The following is a 20,553-nucleotide window of genomic DNA, read 5'->3' as shown; positions in this document are numbered from 1 at the left end:
ATAGTATGTGTGCAGCATATTTACCCGAGACTGTGTTTCCCGTTTGGTATGAAGCCTTTTTTTGGTTGGAGAATTGTTACGATTGTTCTAACAAAATTCTATCCTTCTTTCCTTCGCAGTCCCGTGTACCGTTGAGCCGAGCAGTTTCGATGGAACAGCGCTGGCAGGATTTGGCCAATCTGCTTAGTTTTCCACCCGGAATGGGCGTAGGAATGGGTGTCGCCGATATGCCACCGTCCCATCCGTCGCATGCGCACTACCCTTCACACTATCCATCTTACCAGGTTGGTTGATGCTACCGCCACCACCATCCATTTCCGATCCAATGTAACTAACCACTTGAATCGTTTCCTTTCTCTACTGTTAGCCGAGCGGAGCAATCGCAGGTCCCCAGCATGGCCAATACCACCATCCGTCGCATGCCGCGGTGTTGCAGAATGCGTCGCTGGCCGATATTTCACCGGCTCAACCCCACTACGGTGCAAACCTGGGGTCGGCCGTCGCCACCAGCATGCATCTCACCAACTCGACGTCCGAGACGGATGCTGGCACGTCCGGGTACAAAATGGATCCTGAAATGATGTACTACTCGGTAAGTTCCCATCGGCGGGCGGATTGGCGCTAGTTACGGGCTCGCATTAGCATTATTCACAACGCCGTCCTCGCAATCATCGTGAATAATAATCATCGTTATTAGTTGTCCGTGCGGGACCCCTTTCGCGATATGATTGGCACCGGTTCTCGCACATTTCCTAGTGTCCAGCGATAAGTAATCGTGAATCCTTATCTTTTGCCCCGTTCCCACTCACAGAACACGTCGTCGGAAATGAACCATACCGATGGCTTTTTGAATTCCATTCTGAACGACGAAGATTTGCAGCTGATGGATATCGCCGTTAACGAAGGTAAGTGTGTGTGTGTGTGTGTTTGCATAGCTTTTTTCCGATCCTGGGTTAGATGGGTTGATTGGGTGATTATATGCCAGGTGGCCATAATGTATAACATACTCGCATAATGAAGGTCGCCTAGGCCGGCTAGCGTAGGCACGGTGGTCGATTGGAAATAAATTTCGCCGACGTATGGCGATTGACGGCGCATGGATGGTGGTAATCACAAGAATTGATAAAAAGACTTATCGCCGACAGCGCTGCGAGAGCGATCGATACATTACGCCATTACAGATTTGTCGTGTTGGCCCGATGGACGCTGGTCAATGAAAATGGAGCTTATCTTATCCATTCCATTACGTTGCGAAAAGTGCTGGCTAAAAAATAGAACACACATGTGTGCCGGCGTTACTTGCGCTTTAGCAGCTGGGTATGTTCTAAATAATGACACTTCAAAACGATTTGCTCTTGTGCTGCTTGTCATGCTCGATATGTGTGTGCGTTACAATGCATAAGTTAAACATCGATTCAACATGTGTCCTTATATGTTTGAAAACGAAGTGGTTTTGTATGCTTTCACTATTGCATTTTCCATTAACGATGCTCTGCCTCTGAAGCGATCGATGAGAGATGAAAGTTTCGTCTTATCCCTAGATAAGCTGGAGCTCGGAGACAGATTCCGGCAAAGTCGCAAAGGTGGTTTCTGTAGTGTTATAAGACTGCCAAAGACAGCAGCATCTGACGGCGAAAAATCAGACATGATCGCCCGATGGCTTTGTTCATTTGTTAATAAGCTAATGCTGGCTAATACTTAAATCTAGGCCGGGAAGATAACGAGTGCAACAATTTTATTAATGGATGCTATTAAATTTCTAGCCGTCACTCGACACTAAACTCACATTGAATTCTTTCAAATGCAATACAAGCAATGGTAATCGGTTATTTTTATGAAACTTTGATTTAGTAGTGTTCAGATCATCCATCTGACGTATCCTGTAGAATATCCTGGACAAGAAAGATAGGTGTACAAAACAGCTGACTGTTATTAGCAGAATAGAATGTTTTTTTGTAGAGTGACCATGCGTTGGGAGTCTTTTTATTTTTGCCAATATAATCAGATACTTCGTTAAAACTGATGCAAATGTAAATTCGTGCTCCTCACTTGGACTTTAGTCTAGATCAGGTTTCATAAGGACACATCTCGGCTGACCTTCACGACCTTCAACGACGTAGCTTCTGGTCATATACGCGCTTACATGGTGTTGATGATTTGACAAGCCAGCTGGTCAGGTTGAGTGAGTAATGTTTGAATTTAAAAAAAAGACTTTCTTGGGATAGTAACCAAAAAAATACTTCAGAACAATGCACCTTAGTCACTTGGTCTACCTTAGTAGCAGCTGTTATCAGTTTAAAAACATACATTTGTAATGTTGTTTGTTGTAGAACATCTCAAATAACGACAGCACTGAGAGAGGGTTAACCGTGAAAACCGTTGCAACTATCTGGCAGCGGGAAAGATACATGCGATGAAAAAAATCCTCGTAAACAAACAAAAATGGAAAAATAATAACTTTTACCCTCAAAGTCAAATATTTCCAATTACTACAATCTAAATCCAGTGACCCATGGGCGCGCCCTACTGAAACTTCACACGGTGTACAATTTAATTCCCCCCCCAAAAAAAAAAAACAGAAAAACTACAGCACGGACATACAAGAACTTTGGGTAGAACGAATTGAAAATAGAACAAAATATCGAGCGCGAGATGTTGCACAGCATAATTAAACATACCATCATACGTCGGACCAATGAGGGCACAGAGCCCGCAACGGGCCAGCCAGACGTTCTATGGATGAAAAATGAAAGACAAACGAAAGTCCGAGTCATGGTTTGGGACTCCTCTGTCTCTATCTCTCTCTTTCTCCCTTTCTTTCTACACATTTTCCGTTGATCGTTCTATAGCCGGTATGTGTGAAACGTAAAGAACTAATTTTTATTCGGCTCTTCACTGTTCCCATCACCACGCGTCAGCGTAATCGTCGTCGCCGTCGCCGTGGTCTTGTGCTGGTTGTGGGTTACGGCCATTGGTGCGGCACGTCCCGTCGGTTTCATTCGCCGACAGGACCTGAAAACTGCCATCTCATTCGGGGCCGGGGGTTTTTTTTTTTGAATATTATTTCGGTAGAAATAGAACCATCCGGTGCCGCGCCAGCCAGGATACGAGCGGAATCGCTTTCCTGCTGCGGTTGGTGTAAGTACCAGCGCGATGAAAAGCGGTAGACAATTTTTAATAGGCTTAAGAAAGTAATCTAGAGTTTAGGAAAGGGAATCAACCAACCACCCCGGTCCCGGTTTCCCTTCCTGGCCCACTGTAGCTGTATATCTTTATTCCCTTCGCACCCTCGCTGCTTATTTGTTCAAAACATGTAACGATCGATTTCGTTTTCTTTCTTCGAATTTCTACTTCGAGGGAAAACGGCGCTTAAGGATGATTTAGAATAATTTAATAAGAACAACCCCCCCAAAAAGTTTGCTCGTTTTATCCGCTTTTCTCCCATCGTTTGCATCACAACGGAAATGTGTGACACGCGCGTACAAACACGGAAAAACGGAAATATTTCAGCACACCCCAGAGCGAACGCCTTTACTACTAACTGCGACTTTGAACTCAGCATAACGCGTCATTTCCCTTCGTGCTACGTGCGCGGCGACGGCATACACACAGGCTACGAAAATACACACAAAGGCCGCCCTTTTTAACCACCCATCCACCACCCGCACAGAAAACATGGAGTGTGTGTGTGTGTGCGTGGTGTGGTCAAAGATAAGATAATGATAAGACTGTGGCCGCTACTAAGCGTCGTGGCTGCTACAGCAGCAACCCTGTGCATTCTGGAACAACGATGATATCGTCGTTTCTATCAAACAAAATAGGCTCGATCGGTAGAAATGAGTATATAGAAATTGTGGACGCAAAGGAAACCCGGCCAAAACAGTTCACCAATGTCCGTTGGCTCGAGTGTGTGTGTGTGTGTGTGTGTGTGTGTGTGGTTCGTTGTGGTGTGATAATGGCCGGGCACGTGTAGCGCGCGCTTTCCGGTCGCATACGCATTGCACTTTCCGTTCGTTGTGCACCGTTGCGCCATCTATGTGTGAAACTTGTCGCTAGCGAAACGGTGTACGAAGTAGATCGTCGGTGTTCGGCGTAGACAAACCGCCGAATTGTATTGTAAAATTCAAATGGATTTAGGGAAAAGTGTAGCATGATTCACCCTGCGTTCGCATAAATCTTTGTGGTTCAGTTGGGCCGCCAGTGGGCAGTGGGTGTGCGGTAGTCTGTTTCGTATGCAAACTAGCTTTCCAGTGGTCAGCGGCAAACCTGGCGGTAGAAGAAAAGAAACTAGCACAAAATAGCCGTGTACGCATCGCAGAATGACTCAGCGATTTGTGTGGTAACGTTGCCGGTTTTGTTTCACGATAGTAGTCCGCATTAGCTGGCTGGTAGGTCTCGCATGGCGCGATATCGCGTTACGTTCGCGACACGATAGATATGAATTGGTCGTGCGCATTCTTGTCACAGTGTAGGAAGTTCCCCCGTTTGCGTTACGGACAGAGTGTGTGTGTGTGCGTGTTTCACGGCAGTGTGAAGGAAACAGAAGGAAATAACACAGATAATCTTCACCTCTTGGCCTCTCCCTCCACTGCGGGACCTGTGCCTCCCGGCTCTGTTTGACGTGCAGTTTCTTATCGGAACGCGACCCAGCCAAAACGAGTGGATAGCGAAACCGTATTAGCCAAAAATACTTACCCACCACATCTGCTGGCGAAAAGCGATCCCAAAGCGCTGTGCAAGTCATTATTATTTACTACTTAGCATTATTACCTTTGGTGGCAACGTAACGCAGCCGAAGTGGATGCCAGCGAAGAAGCATCTGTCAACCGGCGTTTGCTGAACTCTTCCGGTGGTTGAGGGGCCAGCACAAACTACCGGCCGGATAGTTGTGCGTTCTAAATAAATGTGTGTGTTCTGGTTATGTTTGTGAGGTTCGATTTGTTAAACTACACCACTCGAGTCGCGTGCGCTCGCCAATGTTTACCGGTGAATACACACACGGTGAATCGTCGTGTTTGGATAGTGGGAGCAGATACTGTTTTTGAGGCATCCGTTTATCGCTGCAGCTAAACCATGCTGTCACCGTACGCATTTCTGGGTAAATAAATGACCAATAGCTGTTTACAGTGTGCATTAGACGCTTGAGCTAGGCGCGAGTTACTCACCAACTCACCCGCTCACTCCGGGGACAGGGCTTTGATCGATTTACACGTCTGAATCCCGCCGCTAATTATGTGTCCACTGTCTTTGTTGTGCTTTCGCCCGTAGGTATGTACACCATGCGAATGCTGGAACACAATGGAACGGCCGGAAACAATGGTTCGGGCGGAATGCTGGGAATGTCGACCGGTGGCCCGAATCTGGTGAACCATGGTGCACATCCGCATCATCCGCATCTTTCGCTTATGTCGTCGGCCAGCGGCAGTGGAGCCGTTGGCGGTAATCTACAGAATGCCATGAATGTCAGTGCACTAGTCAACGGTTCGTCCTCGTCGTCCGCATCGTCCGGCGCATCGTCGGCGGGTGTGACGGGTAGTGGCGGTGCCGGTCCACTGGCCGGATCCGGCACTCCCGGCGATCGGCTGGATGCGTCCAGTGACAGTGCCGTCAGCTCGATGGGATCCGAGCGCGTTCCGTCGCTGTCGGACGGCGAGTGGGGCGACGGTGGCAGTGACAGCGCGCAGGAATACCACAATGGCAAGTATGGGGGACCATACGATTACAGCTACAACCAAACGAACGCAGGTGGTCCACCGAGCCGGATGGGTGAGCACGGTGCCCGCCAGGCACCGCCCGTAGCGCAGAAGAAACATCACATGTTTGCGAAGCGCTACTTCCAGGAGCAAAACACGACCAGCGTACCTTCGATTCATCCGTCGCCGAATGGCAGCGCGGCGGGCGCGAACGCGGGCCCAGCTGCGGGGCTGGATGGCAGTGCGGCTGGTGGTGCTGGTGGTGGTGGAGGCGGTGGCGGTGGTGGAGCTGCTGCGGGAGGCGTTTTGTTGCCGACGGCGATCAAGTACGAGTATGACTACATGAACGTGGTAGGACCGGCGGCTACGATCGGTGGCCCGCTTGACGGGGCAGCCGCAAAGCAGGAGGATCACCAAACGCATCTGCAACAGCAGCACCATCACAATGGCAGCCATCACGAGTCGAGCGCAGCGGCCGCTGCAGCAGCCGCCGCACTCACCGACATGAAGTATCCGTACGGGATCGATTTCCCACGCAGCCACCATGCGTCTGCGATGGGCGGCCGCACACTGCAGCCGCAGGACATGATACACCACAACCACACGTACACGCTGCCGTTTGCCACACCGAACGGGGGCAATGCGCACCAGGGCCCGAAACCACAGACGCGGGACAAATCGCGTTCGCTGCACGGCCGGAAGGCGGAAGAGGAACATCTGACGCGCGATGAGAAGCGTGCCCGGGCGCTGCAAATCCCCATCCCGGTGCACGACATCATCAATCTGCCGATGGACGAGTTTAACGAGCGGCTGTCCAAGTACGACCTGAGCGAAACGCAGCTTTCCCTCATCCGGGACATCCGAAGGAGGGGTAAGAACAAGGTGGCGGCCCAAAACTGTCGCAAGCGCAAGCTCGACCAGATCGTGTCGCTCGCGGACGAGGTGAAGGACATGAAGATGCGCAAGGAGCGGCTGATGCGCGACCGGGAGATGGTGCTCTCGGAGCACAAGAAGATACGGGACAAGTTTTCCGTGCTCTATCGGCACGTGTTTCAGGTAGGTGGTCACCGTTTACGGGAAGTTTCCCGGTGCATTCTATTAACACTCCCCGCCCCATTCCGCATTTTTCGTTGCAGAACCTCCGTGATGCCGATGGAAATCCTTACTCGCAGGAACATTACAGCCTGCAGCAGAGTGCGGACGGAGCGGTGGTGCTTGTGCCGCGCAATGCCGAAAGACCGACCGGCGGTGCGAATCATCTAAACAGCGGCTCGAATGGCACCACCGCCAGTGGGGTGCATCCATCGTTGCACCATTCGCTTGCTGGTGCCCAACACGGTCACCATCATCATCACGGCCATCATCATCATCATCATATTTCGCTGCATCAGCATCTGCAAAATCACGGTCTTATGGGAGGTTCGTCCTCGATGGTCGGTGGTGGTGGTGGAGTGACGAACGGTGGAGCCGGTTCACACGCAATGAACGGAACCGGCAGCAGCAACAGCAACAACAACAACACCGGGGTCAACGGTAACAGCAGTAACGGTAGCAATGGTGGTGGTAGTGGCAACGGTAGCGTCCCCGGCAGCAGTATGAACGGTACAGCGGCCTCGACCACGGCCGTAGTGCATCAGCGCTCGGCGAAGGAGTAGTGTTTCCTTCGATTCCATTGGGCCGACTGCTTGCTTCTGCCGCCATAAGGGAACGAAGATGAAAAGGGCGGAATGTGGAAAACGCATGCGTCTTTTTCTCTCTACTGGGTCGTGGATTTCCTGCCAAAAAGGAAATCGTGGAGACATAACTGTGTCCTGCCCGCAAAGTCCATTTACGTGCCGAACGACGTTGGTGGCTTGCCGGTAGCACCCGCCAACAGCTTACAGCACGCAATGTCGTATGTCCAAACAACACACACACACACACATACGCTGTGCAGGACGCGTGGGTTGGTTGGTTGGGTGTGTGGTTCTTCTGTTTTAAAAGGAAAAAGGGCGGCATTTAATCGTTAAGCGGTGTTGGAGCAGCTTGTTGACGCGTTGGTAACTATTGTGGAAGCACACACGTTACTTGCGTTACCTTCTGCGCTTCCGTGTGATCATCTTTATTATCGCGCTGGAAAGGCGAACCAGATCCCCTGGTGGGATACTTTTCAAATTTCTCTTCTGTGTCTGTCACGTGAAAAAAACAGACACACACACACGCGACATTTATGGGGTATCTTGTAAATACTTTTTTAGTACAGATGGTGCTAACGATAGTGTGCTAAAAATGCTGCTCTACATCGGTGGTCCCGAGCTAGGTCCACTAAGGTCCTTGTTGTCCTTGTTCCCAGGTTGTTTGCTGTGTATGTTTTGCGATAGCAAAGCTAAAGAACGCAACGAAAAGCCGGTGGAAACAGCTTCTCACCATCCTCCCCCCCTCCCCCCTATCAGCCTATTTATCGTCGCGTTACTAATGTTATTAACAGCTATCGCTATTTATGCTTGCCAGCTTGTGTACATACATTCCTTTCCGCACTGGCGTTCCGCCGTCTTTTCCTTCTTCAAAGTTCGTGTCGTTTGAGTTCATCTTTTAAGTGCTTACAACAAATCAGTTTTGCGAACTTTTGATGAGAAATTGTACCGCGGTCTGATGCGGAACGGTACGCAATATTGTTCACTTGTCTCGTAAAACTGGACTGGAGGACTGAGACTGAGTGAAATTTATGGAATGAATCGATAAACGATACGACGAACCTAAGCATGAGTAGGCAAAGCAGTTGGAAGCAATCGTAAAGGTGAACTAGTAAGAAACAGCAGTGGCTATACATTACATTTACATTTTTTTTTATGCAATACATTTGCCTAACAAGCTCAAATCAAGCATACGTGTGTGTGTGAGTGAGTGCCCATTGTTGTAAAGACTGTTCCTATTTTTTTTGCAAGGAGTTGAAAAGCTTCCTCGACACCATCCTAGCGATGTCCTGGCATTTTTACCCATATAGCTTCCAACGAGATCACCTTACGGCACATCATCAGCTGGGTCTGTCTGTTTACGCGCTAGCAACATTACACACTGACATACACAGGACGCTCACTATACAGAACATCACACACTACAACACTCAGGCACGACAATCTTAAAGTTGAGCCAGTCGTCGATGGCTCCGTAACTTCCCGTGCTGTATCTCCTTTTATGGCTGCTCATGAGTGTAAACTCAGTCTTAAAATGGAGCTCTGAAGTTCTGGAGTTCTCCCAACCGAGCCCATGTCCAACATCGCAACCTCTTCTATTCTCTCGCTGGAGACTGCAGCCTGTACAAGTACGACAATAAATCTGCCCTTCCAAAACCCGTACTTCAGTATAAGCAGTCAGTCGATCCAGCATTGGGGTCTGTTGGCTTATTTGGCTTAGGTATCAGGACCAGTTTCAGCTTTCCTGACGTTAGAGGACCTTGGAAAACTTCAGGGTAGACCTGCATGGCCTCCCCTCTTGCTTCACTCAGAACGTCGTGTGGACCAAGCGCCTTACCAGGCTTGACCAATACACGGGCAGCTTTGGGTTACTCATCGCCTGCTGGAAAGCTTGATCGCGCTCCGGGTTTGAAGAGCCTTAAGCTCACTGACACTGAACAACTGCGGTACTCTGGTGTCAGACTCACAGGACACTCACTTAATACGAAGTTGCTATCGCGCGGACTGCATAGGACCCCTTGGCGGCTCGTTCCCCGTTTCACTTCACCCCTTTCGTCTGTTGTCGTCTGTTGTCGTGTCGTCTGTACGAACTGCAAACTCTGATACAGCTTACTAATGATCGGCACCTGGAGCACCGAGTGCGCAGAACGCGGGTTCCTTCAGTCCCTTCAGAGCGGGCGCTCCTGCACCATCAAGCGCGGTTATGACATATTGCCACTGATGCCACTTTGCTGCGACTACTACCACCACCACCACCACTACTACTACTACTACTACTACTGCTGTTTATTGATGCTGTGGCTGAATCGTACCGAACAGATGTGATGGATAAAAGTCTTGTTTTTTTTATATTATTATTATTATTATTACTAGTGTTAGCTTTAAAACATTGTGTACATATAAATATACATTAACACGTAGGGTGCAGTAAGTGAACATAAAACTTAGCTTTCCATACCTGTAGTAAGATAATTGGGCATGCGAATGGCAGAATCAAGCCAAACTGTGCAAGGGTGAAACAAAGCAACAACAAAGCTAAGCTGGAAAACAATATGCAATATCGGAAGAAATTGTAAAAAATAAAACGACAAAAAAACACACACAGCAGATGCAAATAGTAGCTACAAAGGAGCATAGTGCATATAAGTGGCGATTTACAGAAAATGGCAGAGGGGTTATTACTTTAGCGTAGAGCATTAATGAGTAAGAGAATGTAAGGAGTAGCGGTTGGTGTGGAGGGAGCGCAGTGCAGGGCAGCATATATGTATATGTATAAAAAGGGGATATCGCACGTATCGCCGACGATTGTGTGTCGGGGCGCAGGGCAGTGCTTTTGGTTCAGTTAAGCGCAGGAAGCGGTTTCACCTTAGGCGGCGTGGGATTAGCACTAGTGGAGGAATAGCATTTTTGTTTTGTTTTGTAAACTATTTATTTCGTCGGCGATCGGCCCAGCGATCATCATCAGACAGCAGCAGGGTGCGCTTGTATGTATGTGCACAATGTTTGTGTGAAGCATGGTCTAGCTCAATACAACGAGTGGAACGCGTTCAAAGTGTCCCCAGCCAACGTAAGCCTAGAAATGTTTGGGAGTTCGGGGCAACTGCAGCTGAGCTCGGCTGGCTGGATGGGATGCCACCCCAGCATTGTAGGAGCAGCGCGGGAGTTTTGTTTTGTTTTTTTGTATCTTATTGTTTCATATTAGGCTTTGGTTGTTCTTGTAAGCATTGGATTGTGGTAAAACAAACAAAACATACAAACTATCGATAGTAAGTGCGAAGAAATCAAATTATCCTTCTTTGTTGTGTACATAAGCGCAAACTGATAATAAAACAAACACACAAAACTCAATTCGAAACTGGCTGTTGTATACCGTCTACAATGCCGTTGACGAAACACTGACGATTCCTGGTATGGACCGGGGTTCAAATCCTATACCGGGGCCGTTCCCCGTAGTGCGGGTATCATTAATGAAGTGTAGTAAGCCCGAAATGATAAACATATTCCTAAGAGGACGTTACGCCAAGAAGAAGATTTGGTAACTCTCTTGTGTGTCGTATTGGATTGTTAGCCAGTTTCAACTGCCGCAAGTTGACGAAGATCTTGCCATCACGATGACTATCTCGGTCGGCCCGGCTCCTTTCGGGAGGCTCTCCCTCACTGGCGTGTCATGTGAGCTAAACTTCAGGAATCTCTTCACCAACTGATCAGCGAACATCAGACTGGCTATGATCGACGAGGTTGTTGTCTCAGCCGGATCAATCCGTCTTCCCAGTCATATCGCGCACATCCAATGCCCCAGCTCTATTCCTTTTGACCGTCCTACGATGTCTGAGGGCGACCGCTCCATATTCTTTCGCTTGCCAATTAGTTACTTGTTAGCGCATCACCTGGAAGGTAGCCCAGCCAGCTCATCCGCATTCCGATCGAGCAGAAGCTGAAGCGTTCCTTCTCTCCCGGTTCAGACTAGATTTTCTTCTGAAGGACTGATGTCCCGATCAATTCCAGTGAGTCGTTCACCATATGGATGCGGTTGGGTTGAATGGGAGTTCCAGGATCTTCAAGAGAGCAGCGCTATGAGCCTCTGTCTAAAGTCTTCGGGACTGTCATTCCACTCTGCAATCCTTCCATCTGTTTACCCGTTTATCCCTGTTTCACAGCATGGTTTCATACCGATATGTCGAGTCCCCACACTTGATTGCTGGTAAACAGCTGCGTTGTGACTTCAAAGCTGCGTTCGATTGTTGGTCTCATAGGATGCTCTTGGCGAACGTATGGGTTTCGATGGTTCGCTCCTTTTTTCTGATTCTACTACAGAGCAAGGATTGAGGGGATACTCTCTGATCCGTTCGTCGGCAAGTCTGAGGTCCCTCAGGGAAGCGTCTGCAGTTCTTCATTGTATTCCAGGTCAATTCCACCTAACGGATGGCTGATGTACGCCGACGATGTCACGTTCGACGACAAATTGTCTTTTGAGCTACATCAATTCAGTGCTCTAGCGGACGAACCAGATATTGGGCCTCAGCACTCGCACGATTTCTGAAGTCTTCTTGATCCGCCGTTTGGTCTCCTACCGGATAGCCCATATTACCCTAGAGCGCCATGGCCATGCTCTCAAGGTCTTCATTGCCAAAATTCTTCCCTCTAACGTGGACACCCCTACCCTCCTAACGGCCATCCCTTGTTATATCCCATCATGCATGCCACTCCCTTTGAATGACGCACGCAGTTCTCCCAAAGCGATTCTTTGGTGCGTGTGCTAGAGGACTTCAATTACATGGGCATTACTTCATCCACGACATGTTCGTTTCGTTTTCTCCCCATCCACCACGGCCCCTCTGGCAAATATTAATGAAAAACAAAAATAATAATAGCAATGTTGCGTACGCTGATTTGCGTTGCACGACACGGACCAAGTGGGCTGATCGCATCGTACAACAACGCTTAAAGGTGTGCGTGTCAGGTGCCTGCGCCTGCGTGGGCCTGCGCGATCAGCTGATGAGTCCTGCGTCTGACGCTCGATACAGTCGCTCTTCAGCTACGGAATCGGTAGCATCAAACACACTCACAGAAGCACTTACACACCAGATGAACCGACGTAAGACAGCATCCGAAAGGCGCAAGGACCTAACAACAACAAAATTAGGTCGCTTTCGTCACGTGCAAATCGACCTGGTTTAGGTCTGCTTCCGATGTTGAGGCCTTTGCATGACACGCTAGATAAAAAAAAGGTGTCCAAATAATTTAGTGACTGATTTCTCTGCAAGCCATCCCCGTAACGACGCATCTAGGAGGCTAATTTGACTTTCGAGTCGTTCATAGTTGTTCGCAATATAGCAGCAAACATCAGCGCGAAGCTACCGGCCGCTTGAGGGCGCCGTTTGGTCTCCTGCCGGATAGGTCATATAACCCTAGAGCGCCATGGCCATTCTCTCAAGGTCTTCAGTGCCAAAATTCTTTCATTTAAAGTGGACACCCCTACCCTCCTAATGGCCATCTCTTAATATATCCCATCATCCTCAAGGTAGTGTCCTTAGTCCTATTTTATTTCTGTTATTGGTTAATGACTGTGTTTCCATCCTCCCCGCCGAAGGTTTTCTGTTTTACGCAGACGATCTTAAGATCTTCCTTCCTGTGTCCTCGTCTGCTGACTGTTGTCTTCTCCAAACTGTACTTGATTCCTTCTGTGTTTGGTGTCGTAAAAATGGCCTACTCCTGTCCCCCGATAAGTGTTGTGTGATCTCGTTTTCTCGTTCTCGTTCTCGTTTCCCGTTTAGCTACACCCTCTGTGATACAGTAATACGTCGCGTATCCTCTGTAAAGGATCTAGGTGTGTGGTTCGACGAAACGCTGTCCTTCAGTTCCCACGTTGATTATGTAATTAGCAAGGCTAATAAATCACTGGGTCTGATCATTAGGCTATCGTCCGAAATCCGCGATCCCCTCTGCTTGAAGTCCCTGTACTGCTGTTGGGTGCGATCCTCCTTGGAATACGCGGCTGTAGTCTGGTCTCCCCCAGGCTCCACTGCAATGGCCAGACTGGAGAGCGTAAGTTCATTCGTGTAGCTGTTCGGCGCTTCCTTAACGGTTATCATCTTGCTCTCCCTCCCTATCCAGTCCGTTGTCGTCTTCTTGGGCTAGATACCATTGAGGATAGGCATTTCCATATCCGTGCTAGCTTCATTGCAGGTCTCCTGTTAAATGAACTTGATGTCCCTTCTCTCCTGTCTGACATCCCCCTTTCTGCTCCTTCCCGTCAGACAGGACATCCCCCTTTCTGCTACGAGCTTTATCGGCTTTCAACAAGTGCTATCACCTGTTCGACTATAATGTCTCCATGTCTCGTTTTCGTGTCCGTCTTCGTGAAGTCTCTTTCCTTGCCACCTAATCCTACTGTCATCCTCGCTTTTCCTTTAAGTGTTAAAGAAAATTGTTGAACCATCATTGGCGGACAATAAGAACTAAATAAATTAAAAAAATAAATAACAAATCATGCCACTCCCTTTGAATGACGCATGCGGTTCTCCCAAAGCGATCCTTGGGTGCGTGCGCTGGCGGACTTCAATTTCATGGACATTACTTCATCCACGACATGTTCGTTTCGTTTTCTCCCAATCCACTACAGCTTATCGAATATTCCAAACGTCCATCCGAACACCATTGCTGCCTTCCGTTGCTGAGGCCAAACGTACGAACCACCACCGATCGATCGATTGGTCTGTAACTTAAAAATCCTGGTGGACTCCGAGTGGACTGGTCAGTTGAGAAGCTTGTTTTAGCCCGTCCATCATGGGTGTACGCGTCTTCCAGAAAGACCCCGCTGATGTAGGCTGATGACGGTGATCGGTCGTGAGTGGTACCTTGGACTGCTTGCTGTGCTAAGCTCTAAGATCGATAAACCTGTTCGTAAACAGTGTACAGGATAGCAATAGATATGATAAGGCTATTTCTCAACAGAGGAAACAGTGATCGCAATCGCATAATTACAGGTAGTAGTTGTACAGCTTGTTTATGTCGATAGATACGAAACACATATGGTATATGGTTCTCATCTTTGATGTTCAGGCCAGCTTAACACACAGATTTCCATTTACTTCTCTCCCAGTGAGAATGTTTATGTAAGGACAGATAGATAGATACACCGAGATTGACAACGTGACGATTGATATTTCGTTAATTTGGCGGGGTTATGTGCCACCAAAGTACAATCACTGTAGGTAAAGGTTTATGTGGCCCTTTGTTTCATAAAATGTTTTCAAAGTTTTGTTACATTTATTCCATGCACAGTAAAACAAGCCGAATTAAACATTCCATGCTGATTGAAACCCCGTCTCGACACTCGACCAAACAAAGGTTCAAAGGTCGCTAAAAGAACCAACAAATCGAACAGCAGAAACACACCGCAATCTTCTTCCCTAACCCTCCTTAACAAAAAAAAAAAACGATACAGTAAAGAGTATCAAAAGACAACACTTCGCTCACCCTCCGCCCTTTGGCGGAAAGCTCAGTATACCTCCTCGTCCGTGTCAAACCCGGACAGTTGTTCATAGTATTCGTGCTCGTCGCTCGCCAGCGTTCCGGGCGTAAGGTCAAACTCGTCCTCAGTTTTCTGCAGATCTCCGTGCGATTTGACGGTAATGTTGGCGCCGGTCAGGCCATAGAAGCTTTTCGGCAGGACGTTCTTCTTCTCTGCCACGAACTTCCATCCAAGGTGCTGCCGACAGTTGGCACATACCTGGCGAATAGCAAGAACGGGCCGCGTTCAAATCAAAAACCATTCCCGGATTCGATTCAGCGCCGAACACGGATACTTACGATGATTTGCCACGAGTAGCCTGGGAACCAGCTAAAGTTCGTTGAGGGCCGGTCCACGGGAAGGGTCGAATTTTCCTTCGTCTTGTGGACGGTGAGCGTGTCGTGTACGTGGCCGGCCGGGTTGCAGTAGCTTGTTTGAACGCCCTGCTTCGACATAGCGAACATGTCGTCATAATTGGCGATCTCACTCTCGCATCGTTTGCAAATGAAGTACCACATCTGTTAAAAACCAAAGCATCCTTGATCGAGAGAAGACCTCCTCATAAACCGCAAGCTTCATACTTACGTGGTCCAGCGCTTTGTTGATGATCAGCATGCGACGCCACACGGAATCGGTGCAAAAAATCATCTTCCGGAATTCCTCCGTCAGTGGTATGTTGCGCGCCAACCAGAACGAGAGCTTCACCTGATCGGTGTGAACGCTGGTAATTTTGAGTGACGAAAGAAAGCGCTCCACCTTTGCCATCACCTCCTTCATGTCGTATTGATCGTAGACAAACGGGGGCCAGGCCGTCGTTTGTGCCAGCATGCGCTTAAAGCTCGTCAACCGGTCCTTCCGGTCGGTGTACGCGTACCGTAACATGGCGTTTGAGCAGCAGCTGATCAGCGGATCAGGCAGCACGACTTCGGGAAGAATTTTTACATCAGCCCTGGAAGCAACACAAGCAAATCGGGGGTTCAAACACGGAGGCTCCATGGCAACAGTCATGGCAACAACACTCTTAGCCAATATATATGCATACTTTCGGTCCGATTGCCGAACGATGTAGAACCGTTGCTGGGCAACTGTTTTCAGGAGCGCCGACACACCCTGGGGACCACGCTCGTACACCTGGCACGTTACGCCGTAGACACGTCCACCGTCGTTGTACTGGTTCTGAAATACGAGCCCCAGTTTGCAGCCGTCGGACGGATCGTCGCCTCGATAGGGATTGTAATCGTTCAGCATGAGTGGAACTATTTCGCCCGGATACACTATCGAATGGTGGCTGTAGATGAGCAGACGGTAGGTTTTGCCCGGTTCCATATAATCCACCCCTTTCACCCGTTCCATTCGGCCCAGATACTGTTGCGTGTGTGTGTGTGTGAAAAGAAACAAACATTACATCCAATCCGGAGGTTCGCTCCTGCTGCTGTGCTCTAACATCCAGTACTCACCGCATGTTCGGTAGGAAGCTCGATGTTGTAAATTTCTGTCGCAGCAGATTCCCGCTCGCGGATGTAGTCTTCGAACAGTCGGACCGCCTCATCCTCTGGCAATCGCTCGATGGTGCCACTGTTTGCTGCCAATTCGCCCTGCTCATCGCGCTCCTCCACTTCATTATTATTATCTTCCATGTCGCTGAAGTTGCTGCTGCTGCTACTGCTGCGACTGCTCTCGTCCGTGTCAATCGTACGCTGCGTTATGCGCATTAGACGATTTCTTCTGCTGGCTATGTCCCGTTCGTTACTGCCACTGGGGGTCGGCCCACTGCCACTCTGCTGCGGATTGGGTGGATTGCTGTCCATTCTTTCATCCGAACCCCAAACTGGGTACGGGCGCAGCTGAACAGGAAAACTGGGCCAAACACTATTTCCACGCACAACGCACGACGTTCATGGGTTCTACCAACGACAACACCAACGCTAAGATAGCTAGCTGGTGGAATTTTCCTCCCTTTTGATGAAAGTGTTATGTTGCACCCTCTCTTTTTTTCTTTTCTTTCTTTCTGTCGAAACAAAACGTTCGAGCTTTGCGCTGGATGGTAGTGAATGTTTGCGATGTTGCACCAATAAATAGAACACAACACACCACTACACTCGCAGCACAGCTGACAGCGCATCGTGGGATTTCTTCGCTGTCATCGCACTTGACGTTTGCTGCAAAACATGTTTCCACACAAAATATATTTTTTGCAATTTTTCTTTAATTTCTTACCTCAATGCTGCTCGATGAAAAGCTTCACCATGATATGCTTGAGGTTATTACAGCAATTCAATGTTTTTTGACAAATTTTCACTGCACTAATCTCAAATAATCTCAAATGCTTTGACAGTTCGTCAGATGTCAAACCGTCTTTGCTTGCTTGCTAGACCACCGCCTAAGGAAAACAGATGAAAAAATCAACACCAAGCTACACGGCTAGTCAAAACACGGAACGAAATAAACAAAAACTCTCTGTTCTCGGACAAAAGCGAGCGGATCCTGCGGTTTGTGTCGATTGCAGATAAACTCCTTGAAAGATGGCGCAGGGCAGTGGACATGAGGAGCAAACATTCAGCGAGTTTTACACCGAGGTAAGCTGTTGTCGCGGGATGTCCGCGAGTCCCCAAATTAACCCTGCTTCCCCCTCCTGTCCCATTGTGGATGTGCCGCTGCTCTTCCCGCAGGTGAAGGAAATAGAGAAGCGCGACTCGGTGCTTACATCCAAACAGCAGATCGATCGGTTACTGCGTCCGGGCGCGACCTACTTCAACCTGAACCCGTTCGAGGTGCTACAGCTCGACTGTGATACACCGCTGGAGCAGATAAAGAAAAAATATCGCAGCCTTTCGATACTGGTGCATCCGGACAAGAACCCGGACAATCTGGAGCGCGCCCAGCAGGCTTTCGAAATCATCAGCAAAGCGTACAAAACGCTCGAGAACGAAGCCACCCGCAAAAAGTGTCTCGAAGTCTACGAGGAGGCAAAGGACCGTACCGACATGATGGTAAGGCCAATCCACTATACAGTAAGCAACAATGCTCAGGCGCTAGAAGCTAACTGTCCGCATGAACTGTGTTTTCAGATTGCGGAAAAGAAGAAAAAGCTGAAGAAGGAAGGCAAGTACGACGGTGTGCCGGAGGACGACCCCGTCAAGTACAAACACGCCATCTACGTAATGGTGATGAAGCTGTTCGCCGACATCGAGAGACGCCGCCAGCAGCTGGAGGTGCGCGATATGGAAGAGCGCAAACGTAAACGGGAGGCCGAGATCGAGGAGGAGGAGCAGCGCGATCTGCAGAAAGAGTGGCAGAAGAACTTTGAAGAATCGCGCCAGAGTCGGGTCAACAGCTGGCACACCTTCCAGGCCGGTTCGTCGACGTCGTCCTCTTCGTCGTCGGCTTCGGCGGCCGCCGCTGCCGCCGCCACGGCCACGACGGTCAAAAGCAAAAAGTCTAAAAAAGCCAAGTACACCTCGTTCAACCCACCAAAAATCAAACCAGAAACACGATAGACCTGAGCTGGAGCTGGAAGGACCGCTTAAGGAACACGGCTAATCGTCCGCTGCTGCGTGCGTTTTGCTGATGTCGACACAGATGGAATATAGTTTAAGTACTGCCTTTCTTCGCAGAACCACGTCTTCTGCCACCATTCACTTCATGTCTGTTTGTTCGAACGAATCCTTCGAGCGGAACATCGCTAGACAGCGATGGGATCGTTCTTCTGGGTGGTAGTGTACAATTTTTTACAGATTTGTAAGCAAACGGTTGTTTTACGTTTCAATTCGAAGGTAGATGAAGGGCAACCTGCAGGAACGTTTTGTAACCCCATCCCCACTAAATAGGTTATGCAAACGTTGTGAAGCGACAGAGAAGCGAACAAAGAGGGTTTGTTTGCTAAAAAAAGAAGAAACAATTTAGCTTTTGCGACAGAATAAAACGTACATGTATCTTGACTAATCGGAATTGGATTTGCGATTTAGTCTTCTGTTTGCATTTTCGTTACTTCATCATATCGGTCGGATTTCTATTTATCATACATTTGCTTCAAATATGTAAGCTGCCAACCCATCACAACACGCATTAATCACGCGTCCGGAGACCCCAGATCGAGGTTCTTTTGGTGCCAACAGTTGGTCGCGCAACGGAACTGTGATAATACTTATTGATACCGACGTCTTTCAGCGAGTGTCTAAGCGTCTCGATGGCCTGGTCGGACACTAGGCCAAACAGATCTAGAAACCTTAGTGTTTTAACTGAGCAAAGATGCCTAAAAAATGGAAAAGAGGCAAGTGCATGAACATCAAAGTGGGCTGTGGTTGAGAGCAAAGCATCGTTTACTTACAAGTAGGCCGTTACAGGGATGTTGTAACACCGCGACAGCGACAGGTACTCGAGCTTACGAGCTTTGCATAGCGTTGTGATGGCGTGCTCCGTGAGAAGTGTGCAGTCGGATAGATCCAAAGCCACCAGCTTTTGGCAGCGTGACATTAGAATGGACACATCTGGAAAACGGCGGACCCAAAACACGTTAGTTCGACGGTCAGCAGTTGCAATAGCGGGCGAGACATTACTTACTTTCATCAGTCATAGTATTTCGGCATCCGGCTGCATTTAGGTGCACGATGTTTGGTGTTAGATAAAGTACCAGATCACGAACCGCATTTGCGTTGAGGTTCGTCCAACTCACGTTCAAGCTGTGCAGTTTGGTTAGCAGCTTTGTCATGAACTGTAACCCGCGGGAATCGATGCCGGAACACATGGTGAGGTTCAGTGTTTCGAGCCGTTGATTTTTCGATATTTCCACGCAAATCGCTTCATTTAGCGGAACGTGCTCCAGGCTTAGCTTTACCAGCTCCCGGCAGTTCGATAGCAGCCCATGCAGGGCCGCTTTACTGATGGTGCACATGCTGAGATCCAAATACTGCACCTTCAGCTCTTCCGGAAAGTCTAGACACCGGTACAGCATCGGGTTGGCGATATTGGTTTGGGCCAGGCGCAGCACAATGACGCCTCGACTGAGCACCTCGGCCAATCCGTGGTACTGCAGCGTTCGATTGCTAAGATCCATCCGGTACCAAAGCGTTTCATCCTTGGCCACGCGGTAGAACCGTCTGTTTACTAGGCTACAGCTGATCAGTGTCTTTTTCGGTAGCCATTTCATGATGTGTAGAATTATTTCATCCGACAGCAAATCGAAGGGATCTGAAAATGGGTTTGAAAAGGTGAGTATTGGAAGGCAATGGTGAAGCTGGAGGCGTCCTCTACTCACTTTCCTCTCCTGCTGATGCCTTTTGCGGGTCTTTGCGGAACAAGAAGAACGTATCGTCGTTTCCACGAGCCAGACCTCCTCTACACTGTTCTTCCAACAGCTCATCGCTCATTATGTTCACTTTAGATCCTCGTGGGTTAACAGTATTCGAAACGTTTGTTAACGGGACCCTTCCCTTATTCGCCACCGGTGGGTCCATTTTCCACACTGAGCAAACAAAAGCTTGCCGTACACGGTCCCGAACACGGAGAAAATGCTTCCAAACGCGCTAACTCACTGTCCAGAACGATGCACACCGGCTACCTCGGGGAAGTTCACATCGAAAACTGCTTGTTTGTGCCTTCGCTGCAAAGACTGCTCCGATTCTGCCGCGCTTTATGACAGTTCGCGCGAACCGTTACAAACACAAGGTTAGTACAG

The 20,553-nt window shown here is 48.8% G+C and overlaps 4 protein-coding genes across 6 annotated transcripts in view; 2 read left to right on the top strand and 2 right to left on the bottom strand.

Annotated features, from left to right (window-relative positions):
* Nucleotides 1-10,714, top strand: part of LOC118511940 (segmentation protein cap'n'collar) — a 43,913-nt gene extending 33,199 nt beyond the window's left edge. For all 3 annotated transcript variants that reach the window (XM_036055638.1, XM_036055637.1, XM_036055640.1), the window contains 5 exons: nt 120-284; nt 368-592; nt 812-905; nt 5,269-6,749; nt 6,830-10,714. In XM_036055638.1, the coding sequence (XP_035911531.1) occupies nt 120-284; nt 368-592; nt 812-905; nt 5,269-6,749; nt 6,830-7,348 (2,484 nt within the window). In that variant the 3' untranslated portion in view covers nt 7,349-10,714. The remainder of the gene's footprint in view (nt 1-119; nt 285-367; nt 593-811; nt 906-5,268; nt 6,750-6,829) is intronic.
* Nucleotides 10,715-14,346: 3,632 nt separating this feature from the next.
* LOC118511959 (protein cereblon homolog) lies at nt 14,347-16,974 on the bottom strand. Its single transcript, XM_036055681.1, has 5 exons — nt 16,337-16,974; nt 15,922-16,244; nt 15,465-15,828; nt 15,179-15,397; nt 14,347-15,098 (listed from the first exon to the last, which is right to left on the bottom strand). Exons 1-5 carry the CDS (start codon nt 16,685-16,687, stop codon nt 14,868-14,870), a joined length of 1,488 nt encoding a protein of 495 aa, XP_035911574.1. The 5' UTR covers nt 16,688-16,974; the 3' UTR covers nt 14,347-14,867.
* Nucleotides 16,975-17,232: 258 nt separating this feature from the next.
* On the top strand, nt 17,233-18,827 carry LOC118511979 (dnaJ homolog subfamily C member 8). The gene is made up of 3 exons (XM_036055718.1): nt 17,233-17,455; nt 17,549-17,869; nt 17,948-18,827. Exons 1-3 carry the CDS (start codon nt 17,402-17,404, stop codon nt 18,374-18,376), a joined length of 804 nt encoding a protein of 267 aa, XP_035911611.1. The 5' UTR covers nt 17,233-17,401; the 3' UTR covers nt 18,377-18,827.
* On the bottom strand, nt 18,784-20,515 carry LOC118511972 (S-phase kinase-associated protein 2). Its single transcript, XM_036055709.1, has 4 exons — nt 20,134-20,515; nt 19,440-20,066; nt 19,207-19,366; nt 18,784-19,131 (listed from the first exon to the last, which is right to left on the bottom strand). Exons 1-4 carry the CDS (start codon nt 20,330-20,332, stop codon nt 18,945-18,947), a joined length of 1,173 nt encoding a protein of 390 aa, XP_035911602.1. The 5' UTR covers nt 20,333-20,515; the 3' UTR covers nt 18,784-18,944.
* Nucleotides 20,516-20,553: the final 38 nt, after the last annotated feature.

This window comes from Anopheles stephensi, chromosome 3, assembly GCF_013141755.1.
Source record: "Anopheles stephensi strain Indian chromosome 3, UCI_ANSTEP_V1.0, whole genome shotgun sequence".
Taxonomy (NCBI): Eukaryota; Metazoa; Arthropoda; class Insecta; order Diptera; family Culicidae; genus Anopheles; species Anopheles stephensi.
The sequence above is the reverse complement of the archived record's forward strand: the minus strand, read 5'-3'. Positions and strand labels throughout refer to the sequence as shown.

Bases quoted from the DNA above. Each gene is read 5' to 3' on its own strand.
- LOC118511972 (XM_036055709.1), bottom strand. From the start codon at position 20,332: ATGGACCCACCGGTGGCGAATAAGGGAAGGGTCCCGTTAACAAACGTT. The intron at 19,367-19,439 runs GTAAGTAATGTC...GCCGTTTTCCAG, and splicing joins AAATACTATGACTGATGAAA to ATGTGTCCATTCTAATGTCA. The intron at 19,132-19,206 runs GTAAGTAAACGA...TCCATTTTTTAG, and splicing joins ATCCCTGTAACGGCCTACTT to GCATCTTTGCTCAGTTAAAA.
- LOC118511979 (XM_036055718.1), top strand. From the start codon at position 17,402: ATGGCGCAGGGCAGTGGACATGAGGAGCAAACATTCAGCGAGTTTTAC. The intron at 17,456-17,548 runs GTAAGCTGTTGT...CTCTTCCCGCAG, and splicing joins TCAGCGAGTTTTACACCGAG to GTGAAGGAAATAGAGAAGCG. The intron at 17,870-17,947 runs GTAAGGCCAATC...CTGTGTTTTCAG, and splicing joins AGGACCGTACCGACATGATG to ATTGCGGAAAAGAAGAAAAA.
- LOC118511959 (XM_036055681.1), bottom strand. From the start codon at position 16,687: ATGGACAGCAATCCACCCAATCCGCAGCAGAGTGGCAGTGGGCCGACC. The intron at 15,398-15,464 runs GTAAGTATGAAG...GGTTTTTAACAG, and splicing joins TCAACAAAGCGCTGGACCAC to ATGTGGTACTTCATTTGCAA. The intron at 15,099-15,178 runs GTAAGTATCCGT...GCTATTCGCCAG, and splicing joins GCTACTCGTGGCAAATCATC to GTATGTGCCAACTGTCGGCA.